Below are 12764 nucleotides of genomic sequence, written 5' to 3'. Positions count from 1 at the left end.
CCCTAAAGATCATTCTCTCATCCTTCAAGTGGAATATTGCCCTAAAAACCTTATCGAGGTCAAAAGCTTTCCACATTCTGGAGATGACCTTAATTATTCAAGGAATTTAGATCATCACTGAAGAGACCATTTACAAGAAAAAATACAGATCAGCCCACTAGCACCAAAAATATCTTCGGACCAAATACCCGACTCTTCATTTTGACTAAATTACACATCCAGCGAAGAGAATTACATCAGGTTTTCTACCTAACGGACTTTCAGTAGTTAAGTAACCCTTTATCCCTGTCCAAACACACACAAACACAAACACACACTCTTGAAACATATCAAACAAAATTAACGTAAATCAAGTGTTATTTTTCAAAACTTCCATTTCTAACAAGGTAAAACCATACCATACAAGCCCCAAATTCTCCTTTTACAATTGATTTTCGCGTTTGAATCTTCCTTCTGAGCCTATGTTAAAGGCACATACTAAGGATAACACATGGGAAAGGTATGGAAATACCATGTTTTAAGACAACAGTATTGCTGCCAAAAAATGCAAATGAACTAAGAAGAAGAAGGAAAAAAGCACAATGAGAATGTCACAAAAATACTATTGGGTCACTCCAAATTTTCTGCTGTATTTCGTAACACAGTCTTCCCCTCACAAAACGCTAATTAATCTGGCTGAAAGGCCACTCAGTCTTTATAGCAGTTTGTTAAAAATACAACCTTTCCAATGTAGGAGTTAGGTCAAAGTAACAGCCGATTTTCATATCCAATCATAAATGGCAGGTGAACTAAAATCTAATTAACCAACAGGGAACTACGGTATATCAGACTGAAATGGACGGACGCTCATAATAATTTCACTAAGTGGCACCAAAAGATGGGCTGGCCCTTGGACTGAAGGTCTTCTCATTCAGTCGGGGAATGACTAATGCTATCTCACCTACACTGAGAAGACTCCCTTGCTGGCTGTATAAACGAATATTATCAAAATATATATACACACTAGCGATAGCTTGCAACCATCAGTGGCAGTTAGCCTAAACACTGTTTAGGCTCCTGCAAGTTGAACACCCTTCACCCTCCGCCAAACTACTGTCCCGCTTTTAATGCTTCAGGACTCCCAATGAAATGAAAGTAGGACTTTAAAATTCGGAATTGTATTACGAACTTGCATGAACAACTAAACACTTGTAACACCATGAAAAGCTAAATCGTACTCTCATATATTTTCATAAACCACCCCTCTGAACATTTGCACTAAAACTTGCAAAAGATAGTTATTCCACTGAAATAGCATACCAGGGCTCCACAGTTTCTTTCATAGGAAAGGTGATTTGATTAAGTCATTAAAAAGTCGTTAAACTTATTCAACATCATCATTAGCCTAGGTCTCCACAGTACCGTAATTTAGAAAATTTTTAATAAAATGCTAAAATTACTAAAACGATATTCAATATCATAAAATCGCCCTGGGTGAATTTTAGAAAGTACAGAAAAAATAAGCCAAAATCAAAACTGCTCTTTTATATTAAAACTTTCCCATAAAGAATATTGTGGAAGTGAATTTTCTTCGAGCAAAGTTCTGGTTCTCTTACTAGATTATATTGAAGCCCTACACAGCTCAAACCACAGACTAACGAAGGCACATTCCTCTTTTCTTATACCAAGAAACATGCCTACTTTGAGAATGCCTGTGGACAATCTTCAATGACTACAACAACCTTTAATTTCACATTTGATACTTTCAGGATGGCAGAGCATATCACCAAACTGCTACGGGTAACAGTTTGTGAAAATAAGAGGTGTACTGATAATGAGACCGAAAAAATGGCAAGAGATGAGATGCAACAAACAAAACAGTTACTCCGGTAAATATTTAAGGGAAGTAAATAGCACAACCAGTACAGACTATACAAAAATAACCGCATAACATTGAAAAGCTCAATAGACGAGGTTGCGTTAGAACCTCCTCACAATAAGCAACTGATATAATCAAATAAAATCAAAGCTTAATCTTATCTAATCTAATCAAAAGAGCACGGTTTTACTCGCATTATTCAGCTTTTAACATAAAGTATGAACTAAACTATCTCTGGGAAAGGTAATATCTAATTCAAAAGAACAGATGGAAAATTAAATATAATTAAATAAAACATGATACACTACCATCTTTCCTTCGTGAGGAAAAAGGAAACCCTTCTCAACATGCTGAACACGACAATCGACAATATGGATGATGTTAAATTCATCAAATATACTGACCTCCATCTCGCAAACTGTAAGAAAGACCCATGAGCTTTATGGTTACCTCCAAGTTTCTTTTGCATGCCTTCTTCACTACCTGCAGGATCATACATCACTTATTTTCATGGGATTGAATTATGTTACAACAGTATTTCCTTCAAAATGTCACAATCACTGGAAATGGGACGTAGCTTTAGAGGGCAACAATATTATACCAAACTCCCACCTCAGAGAGAGAGAGAGAGAGAGAGAGAGAGAGAGAGAGAGAGAGAGAGAGAGAGAGAGAGAGAAACTACATCACATGTGAATATATATCACATGACACAAAGTGACAGGTAACTCATGAATTACAACGTTGAGTGTTCCAAAACTTTCATGCCACCTGTGAGTGGGTAAATCTTTATACAAGCATTCTCCTAGAGAGAGAGAGAGAGAGAGAGAGAGAGAGAGAGAGAGAGAGAGAGAGAGAGAGAGGAACCAAATAAAAAAAAATTAAACCAACATATATTTGTGTTTTGTTTTATTTTCGAAAAGAGCGTTAGTTTGAAGTCAAGCATGAAAGTACGGATGATAAAACTGCCGACTAGTAGTAGTCAGCTTTCACCACTATATACTATGACCGAAGAAGTAAAGCCGGATTCCAAAAAGCAATTAATTTGAACCAAACTCTCCTGTAATCTGGAATGATGCAATCCCAAAAGACTCAAACTACTCAGAAAATGCAGAGTTGAATCTAGTTAGTTCAAGATACCAAACGATTTTCGCTTGCTAAATTAAATTCGTACAAATACCATACAACATAACATATGTACTGTATACGTTAAACTCACGTGCCGAGTTATTAGTCGTTAACATTTCATTTGAAATATGTAACCAACAATTACGGACATTTACTTGCAATTCGTAAAATACATAAATATTAAATCAGAACATCACGAAGAAGGAAAATGTTATCACGAAGAAGGAAAATGTTACAGCCTGCATGTGAGTCACAATACGAACTCCGATCCAAAGTTCCCTTCCGGAAAAAAAAAAAAAAAAGCCAAACAGCTTCTAATGGTTACCGAGATATAGCACTGGGTAATTTATGACGTCACACAATCTTCAAAAAAAACCATCCTTCTCAGTATTTCTCACCGTCTTGGTTATAGTGACTCCTCCCCGGGATTCTTGCGTCACTTTCTCCTGGTGAATTTGTACGAGCGACAACAACTATTTCAGTATAATGCTGCAGTACTGTGATCATTCATCGGAACCACTTTACTTGGACTGTATCATCATATCTAAGACTGTTTAGTCCACGTGTACGTATGTATAAGTCGGCAGGTGTGTGTGTGTGTACGGGCGCGGGAACTGAAGATATAAGTATGTAAAGGTTAGAACGGACCCTTGTCTTTTAGCGAGTATTTAAATGGACGCTCTCTCTCTCTCTCTCTCTCTCTCTCTCTCTCTCTCTCTCTCTCGTTAGTGCATGCGTACGCGAAAAGTGGTGCAGATTTCCGGTAGAATGACGAGAACACTCGGAATCATGCGAGCGAATACAGAAAGTTTTTAAGTGATAACGACCGCTTTCATCTGGTACACACGAGATGGCAATGAGCTCAAAGAGCAGAGCGCGCGCGCGCGCGTGAGAGAGAGAGAGAGAGAGAGAGAGAGAGAGAGAGAGAGAGAGAGAGAGAGAGAGAACGGCCATGATTTTCCTAGAACGTTCTGGAATGTTACCAGCATCCTCTAGAATAAGCGATATGAGCAGCGTTGACAAACATTTCATTTGAGTAATGATATAAGATACGTTTCTGAAAAACGTCTACCACTTCAGGACAAAAAATTAATGCAAGCAAATAACCACAGACAATCTACATATAACCCTATGCAACTTTACAGTGATCTAGTATTCAAGTACAAAGCTGGTGTGGCAAAATACGCAAATGCACAAAGCTACGTAGTGTTTATATTACTCAAGAAGTACCTTTATCTTCCCAAAAACGACGTCACGAGATCCAGCCAATGACGTGCTAAAACAGACGATGACGTCATAAACAGGATGAGGCGGACATGGATAGGAAGTGAGTCAGTGACTGACTTGAAAATGACAATGAAAGCGAACTCGGTCAAGCAAGACACGCCTCTGAGGAAAAAATCACTTGCGAAAAAACTAACACCAACTACTTTTACATTTATTGGGCATATATACTGTACAATAACTTCCAGGTTACAAATTTCGACTTTAGCTTTCAAATTTAATAATAAAAAAAGTGTTAACCCCTACTTTCGGCCATCCCTTCAGTGACTCGACTAAACATTCACTTCTGGGGAACACCAAGCAACTGCAGTGGATTTCATGAAGGAATTGTGATCGCCTCAAAAGCCGCGTAATGCAAAGGGCCTCTTGTGAAATTCCGCCAATCTGGTCTTCCCCATACTTTGCCTTCAACAGATCGCCGCTCATCTCAAGCCACCTTTTCCACAGTAATTTCTCACCCAAGTAAATTTGAAGTTTCGAACTCTTCTGTGCCCACAGTAACCCAACTGACACTATCAGACCAGTTAGGTAAAATATACATTACTATGGGTATGGTCTCATAAAACAAAGTTATCTTTACATGACGTTTCTTAAACAATACCTTGTAAAATGTTACAGAGGACTCAAAACTGATTATTCAGAGCCTTTGCCATGAGGTCTACAAAATACAACATTCAACATTAGTTAATACGATGCAGAGTTGCCAACTCTTACGGAACAATCTTCATATGATGATCACACTACTCGCGTCATCGCCGAATTAATCTGAGCACTTTAATGTGGGAATTATTAAAGGGGTTAAATAACACCTTGCACGTGTGGTGGGGCCGTGTCACAGCAGGAACTAGCGTGTGACAGTGGTTAATTGTACGGGAAAATTTAACATTTCCTTGCGTCAAAACGATTAATCATAAATATAGTTGCATTCTAGGTAATAAAAGTCATTGTAAAAAAACAGTTAAAAACTAACTAGTAGCTTTATGATAAAACAAAAGATGTACTGCATTATCAAAAATCGGTTATGGGGTAATGTCAAAGCGTCATTAGGCAACGTTTTTACGCGTAGAGGCCAATGGAATAGGAATCTTGAATGTCTCTTTCTAGGCAACGCCCATGAAAAACAAGAAAGAAGCAAAAGGAAGGAAGGAAGGAAGGAAAGAAGGGTGAGCCTTCAATACTAAGGAAATACAGGTCTATCGCTTCGAGAAAGAGAGGCAGTATAGTCGGAAACAAAGTAGAGAAAATTCCATAACATGCACTGCATGACGAATAATGTGATTTACTCCCAATTATGCAAGAAGTGGAAATGATAAATTTAACGTAGTCATCTATAAAAGGCTCGTATAAGTGTTACAATAAATCTAACAGATCTTACTCTTCATTCCATATGGGAGACAGCGCTGCCTGGAAGAAAACGGTACATGGACAAAGATGTTTTTGACGTCATCACCATTCGCACTTCCGTTTCCTGTTTATGCTTCCTCTCTACAACTCTACATAGAGATGAAATGTAAACAAGGTACAAGTGAAACCTAACATTACTTCTACAACATGCTGGATGCAAAACAAATAAAAAAAAAACTTTTACCATTAGGCAAGACGTCTTCTCTACACCCGGATATCGCAACTACCAATCAGTGCATACAGCTAATGCGTAAGACGGCATGCAGTTACCAGTGAGCGTACATAACCGTGATACGAGCCTCAGAAGGTACATTCCTCTTCTTCAATGAGCAATTTGTTATACTGCTCCATATCCACAACTTGAATATAGTAAAAGATTTTTTTTTAATGAAACATTAAGAAGCCACACTTTTAATCTAACACAACACTTGAGATAGGAAATCCCATACTTTCATAAAATGACAGATCCTCCACATAATCAATTAAGCTACCTGCTTTAACTTGGTTTTCTACTGGATTTACCAATACAAGACAAAAGGAAAAAGGTTCGTGCTGGCCAAAGCTGTGGTAATGATACTTCTCCCTGGTCAGATATATGATGAGTAACGTGGCTCATGTTCTTATACAATTTTTTGTGGGGGCATATTTCAAAACCAACTGCATAGTTCAGTTTCCAATTCAAGACAAGTGATAACTCTTAATACAAGCAATATAATATATTTGCTAACCTCAAGTGTCTCAGTCACACTTAACGAAATTCCTTATTTCATTACAGCAACCTAATCATCCTCCATACATTTACTAAAAACACACGCGCGCGCACACACACACACACACACACACACACACACACACACACACACACACACACACACCCCTCGAGTAGTCGACAAATTATGACCACCATTTACAAGTAACAATGACTTATTTACTCTTATAATTCCACACCTGAAGTCAATAGATAAGCTAGCCTATCACAACATCATTCAACTATATCATGGGGGCCATCACTGACCATGGCCTCGTGAAGATCCGAACAGGGAAATTAACCTCCAACAACTAATACTACTGGCCTATAGCTGGTCCTGCAGATCGTTGGGAAAGTTATTCGATATCATTACAATATCTAATCAGTTTCGTTAATCCTAGCCAATGTTCTATCTAAACAGTGAACAAACCTCGTTGGCCGTCCCATCGTTATCTTATAAGAGATAGCCAAAGAGTACATGTACTTGTTGCAATGAACATTATGGAATATTTCCAATAAACATTATGGATGCATATTTGCAATAAACATTATGGTATCATATTTGCAAAAGCCATTTCATGTAATGACGTCTATCATATTAATGTAATCTTTACCGCACTTATACTCTGCCCAAACTACTGGGAAACACACGTGCTGAACTCCGTAGCTTCAACCTGCCAAGACAGTTCACTATTCCACGTCATGCCAAAACAAGACTTGTTTATCAATAGATACCTTAAATTTCAGATCATCATCATTATCATAACTAGTACACCCATGCAATAAAAGTGTACTAAGAGAACGACGAGACTAAGACGGTATGTCCTGATCCTGGGCGTTACGCACCGTCCCAATGACGAGCACATATGGAATCATGCAAGAGAATACATCAAGTCACCAGCAGGATAGGTGATCGTTTTTGTACAGATTTTAAAATTATATACTGTATGCAGACACCACGTTTTATTATTAGATTATCACCTTAACACTCACGTTTGCTCATCAAATAATAATGGTAGCAATGCAGCCTCTCAAAATAGTGCATCAAGATCCATGAAACAGAGAAATCCTCATACAAGTTTATTGTAATGGTTCAAGATGAGACCTCAGGTGGTGTGCAGTTTGAATTCTACACATTTGAAATAAGGAAAATAAAGACTGACAGTCTGCAAGACGAGCAGCGCACTTCCTCATTGTATGTTTAGAAAAGGAACCTTCAATTTAAATAATGCTCATTGCATATATCACATGGTGGTCTGAATCATATTCACATTTTTTCTTGGAAAAACATAAAATACCACTTAGTGGCTTGTCAACACCATTAACCTCGTAGAATGCATGATGAACAAGAAAACATGAAATGACAATGGTACAATAGACATTTAAAGTAGATATAAAAGGCCTTGCGAATGATAGCAAAATGTCTATTAAGAATGAAAAAATAACATCAAACTTTCCGAAATGTGGAGATTTCCAATAGCATTCCCTGAAGATGAGGTCATTTGAAAAGAAATGTCATAAGAAGAAAATCCAATTACAGCACTTATAACAAGCATCAATCTCACCCCGCAACTTGATGTAAATTACAAAACCATTAGTGTCCCAGTTGCAATAACTGAGCGGGATTTCCTTCCAGTTCAGTTAGATCAGGGGTGACAAAGTCACTGAAGACCTGTTTAAAATTCGCAGTTCACCCTGACAACCCCTACGAAGCTATCTTGAAGAGAAAACAAAACGTCTTCTGACTCACGTCGCATAATTGACTACAGGCCACGAATACGGAAGAGCACACATTGCCAATTTCTACATCAGTAATATTGCGAAGGATAAAGCATAACATTACTCAACACCAAAATAATTAAGTGAGAGAAACCGGGCCTCATAACTGAGATGAGGGAGCTTATAAACACTGCAATATCCGTGATTTATTAACATAACTTTGTACCCCGGCACTCAATTGTTAAAGAGGACAAGGCACGGCATCCTTCCCCGAGTTCTTATGTGAACCTCAAAACGTGGCGTTTCCTTGCTGAACTGCAAAGTCACTAGAGACGTTCTTCGTTCTAGCTGTGAAATTACCCATGGAAGGACAACAATGAAGCAGTACGTTCGATCATGTGACAAAGATGATTCAACAGCAAATTCCCCGACTGGAAGATACTAATTCAACGTGAAATTTCTATATCTGAGAGAGCCATATACAAATAATTCATGACCTAAAAAGAACAACTCTTGATCGAATTCAAGCATCTAAAAGGACAGTAAAATTACCTAAATAGAAGAGAATCCAGAGGTGATTTCAAACCTCTGAGCGGAAATCTGAAGAGCGATTTCACCCTGTAGATACTTTATCATAAATACAACAGAAGATAAATCACTACCCAAGATCATTTCGTAGGAAAGCAAGAATGAACATGAGCTAAAGTATGGAGCAATGAGTGATTCATGAGGTCCTCTTTTAGGAGCAATGAAAAGAAAAAATTGAAGCAAACGAGACGATACGTTAAGATACAGTCAATTACTTTCATGAAACACAACCAAATCTAATGAAGCTTTTCATCCATCCTAATAATAATAAAGGAACGAAGGAAAATGAGACTTTCTATACAGAGTGAAGGATTTACAACTTCAAGGATATTATAAGAGTAAAATTTAAAACACCTTTCTCCAGTTAATCACAGGAAAAATATCCTGTAAATAGCCCCTTATCTTTCTAATAAAACCATAATTTTTGGGTAAAATTACACTAACGGCTAATCATCTAATATAAAAACTTTCAACTTTTAAATAGTACTACTCACACCATACTGCAAATATGGTCCCGAAAAAACAAACTTCTGTGCAAGACTTCCTAAAAACCAAAAGGGTAACACGTGCAAGAGGAACTAAGGAATCCCTAATTTACTAGCAGCAGACACTTGAACCTAACAACCAGGTGCAATATGCACGAAAATCCATGAAGTGATCCTTTCATTCATCCCCACCTCTCTCTCTCTCTCTCTCTCTCTCATTAACAATCACTATCACAACACGATGTATACACGAGGAGATTCACATTTTGTCCAGACCAATTAACGAGCCTACAGAAGCCTTCTCACCGCCTTCAAAACCATTAAAACTACCGCCAACTACACAACTATTCGTTTGAAATGACAACCTAATCATATTAAGTGAGAGCTTAATAGAAAGAAACCTAACCATGTTAAGCACGTGTTAATACGAAGTAGGGGTATCATTGAAATCAAGTGAGGTTTTCCCCCAAGATTACTGTCGAACCTTCCCGCTCTTCGTAGTCAAGATCATCATCATCATCATCTTCACTGCTATCCCTATGCTTAGGGGTCGGTTGCCTTGATGTGTCTTCTCCAACTATTCGTCTAGAATGCATCTTCCTCCATTACACCTTTCCTATCCAAATCCTTCTTCACACTTCAACACTCCATCCAATCCTTTGCCGCCTCCTTGACCTCTGACCCTAAAAGGTTCTACCTAAACCCTCTTCACTCCCACCTTTCTCTTCCTTCCCACTTGCCCATGCAAACTATATCGACTCTCTTATTATATCATTATTCTTTACCACCCCAACACTTCTCCTGATCTCTTCCTTTTCCTGACTTTCACACACCAAGATCCCCAAAATCCCCCTCAGTATCCTCATTTCTGTCCCCCCTAGATTCTGTTCCTTCTTCCTTCTCGATCGCCATGTTTCTAAACCATATTCCACTATAGTCTGATTATAGTGAGGAACGTTTATTTTCCGTTTATTCATCAAGCTTTTGTCACACAACGCCAATTTGAAATTCTCTTTTAAATCTAAGCCTATTCTATCTGTACACATAACCCGGCTCCTCCCTGCTTGCTGGCTCCCTTAATCTCACTTGTGCCCACATTTACCTTCATCCCCCCCTCTCCCCCACCATAAGATTCCTGCCACTCTCTTACCCTTCTTTGCAATTCCTCTTCCGTCTCTGCCATCATCAGCCAATCACTCGCATATAGTAATTACCATAGACTTTCATGCCTAATCCTTCACTCCATACGTCGATTACCAGAATAAACAGAAATGGGCTACGAGCAGATCCATGTTATAAAACAAATTTAACTTCGAACATCTGTTTTGCCACAGGCTGTTATTACTGCTGTCCTCGTTCTTTTATACTGTGCATCACATCAACCAATATAACAAACTTTTCTAGCGCTTTCTTCTTTAAACACCAAAATTACAACAACACTTAGTATTCACTCAAATGCCTTCTCTAGGTCTATAAATACAGCAGAGCTTTTGGTTATCTTCTAGCCTCTCTTCGCGTAACTGGCTTATTATAAAAAGACAGCACCTTCTGCATCTATCCTTCTAATGTTACCATACTACTGTTCAACAATTTTCACAATTTCTATTTCTCACAATATCTCACTCGGTACTCTTTCTGAAACCGTCAACAAATATTCTGTTAGCCAGATTTCTCTATAATTACTGAACTGCATTTCATCTCCCTTCTGTTTAAACACATTTACCATGAGGCTTTCTTCCCAGTTATTTTGCAATACTTCCTCTTCGTCCTTAAGACGATCATGTTAAAAGCAACCAATGTGCAGTTTGTCTGAAATCATTTAATAACTGTGAACCAGATAATTATGGCATTTACAATAATTAACATCCCCGGCCCATCATACGGCAAATTCAGCCACAGTCTACTAAATGCGACTGAAATCCATCCTGTAAATGGAATAAAACCTGGAAAGACGGACAGAGAGTGGAGCATTTGTAATGTTTCCATACCGCTTTGCAGGAAAAAACAATCAAACGCGTGCACATTTTTGTCTGAATGGTAATCCATTTGCCTTTAAACAACACAATCAATTTGGTAACATCTAAAGAATTACGAACACTCGTCCCTATATCAAAGGACAACGATCTCTAGTGGAGCCGACTTAATCTATAAATGGGTCAAACTAATTCCAAACTGAAACTTAAGCCTGAATTACACTGAACTTAACATACATCAACAAACTTACCATTTGGCGAATAAACCCGTAGATTTATGGGCAAGTTTGATATGCCTTTGTTATTGCCGGTTATCCGGTCTGTGTCAGCTTCAATCTCCTTTCGGATTTCATCGAAATTTGTATACCTGTCGCCCTTCTTGTGTAAAAACTCTCCATACTCTGCAAATAATGAAAGAAAACTCAATATTAGCACGAAGTACGGGGAATGAACATCATGTAGACTACACAAGCATGCACAATATCATGAGGCTTCTGGTCAAAACTATAAGTTGTATATGTATGTACATAGTAAGTTTACACACATTCATACAAAATATCATGTGTACCTCAAACACACACAGACAGACAAACAAATACAGATAATTAACGAAACGTTCATAAATATATGCCAATCACTAATATGTAAAAGTAATTCACCACCACGATTTCATTTATGTGGATTGTACAATTCACAAACATGGCATCCCTGAATGTGACAGGGTCTGGTCTTTTCCTGTCACATCGCACTGCATCGGCATGGCCATTCGACTGGAAAATAAGGAAACGTCTGGATAGCCCACACCACTCTGAAGACCACGACACGACAGGTGTTTGCTTGCGGGGATTCACATCACTTTCATCAACATCGTAGAAGGAATAAAACTTAATATACATAGAAAAACATCTGAGGGTCAAAGAGTTGTCAAGTATTTCTTTGGAAACTTCTATTAACACCCTTGATCGCTTCTTCCAGATGCATGAAAACGTGTACATATTATAAAGAAACCTATCTTGTATCCCATGAACGACCTAAGCAACATAGGCCTACATGGGGTACACTAAAATTCAAGTATTTACCATGATAAAATTAGCTACACAGCCAAATAATAAGTAAAAACTAAAATTATAAATCCAAGTAAATACCTTCCGACAGGACAGATACATTCCTCAAAAAATTAGTGTTTAATGATGAAAAAAAAAAAAAAAAAAAAAAAAAAAAAAAAAAAAAAAAAAAACAGTAATCACACTTTCTTTCTTGGTGTAATTTTGTTAGGGGTATGCATAGCATTATTTCCCAAGATGTATAACCTTGGCAGCAATGATATATATTAATTTATATTACTTTTAGAAGTCTTACAATACTACTATCTTTATGAGAATTCTGAGACTTCTTACTAATCAATTTACTTGGGAAACACTTCATAAGATCATAAGTCACTGCAGTACATCCGGTGTGCAACATACAATAAATAAACCGGTCGATGAAATACCATAAATCCACGACAAAATATACTTGATTCAATAATTGTGCACAACATACAATGAATAAATCCACATACAAGAATTCATACAAGGTTT

General features: G+C 37.8%; 1 protein-coding gene across 18 annotated transcripts in view; it reads right to left on the bottom strand.

Annotated features, from left to right (window-relative positions):
- The window catches only part of shi (dynamin-1 shibire), a 367093-nt gene that overhangs the window by 282452 nt on the left and 71877 nt on the right, over window positions 1–12764 (bottom strand). For all 18 annotated transcript variants that reach the window (XM_067110075.1, XM_067110066.1, XM_067110067.1 and 15 more), the window contains exon 3: window positions 11436–11585. In XM_067110075.1, coding sequence (XP_066966176.1) covers window positions 11436–11585 — 150 coding nt within the window. The remainder of the gene's footprint in view (window positions 1–11435; window positions 11586–12764) is intronic.

The sequence above is a fragment of the Macrobrachium rosenbergii genome, chromosome 10, assembly GCF_040412425.1.
Source record: "Macrobrachium rosenbergii isolate ZJJX-2024 chromosome 10, ASM4041242v1, whole genome shotgun sequence".
NCBI lineage: Eukaryota > Metazoa > Arthropoda > Malacostraca > Decapoda > Palaemonidae > Macrobrachium > Macrobrachium rosenbergii.
The sequence above is the reverse complement of the archived record's forward strand: the minus strand, read 5'-3'. Positions and strand labels throughout refer to the sequence as shown.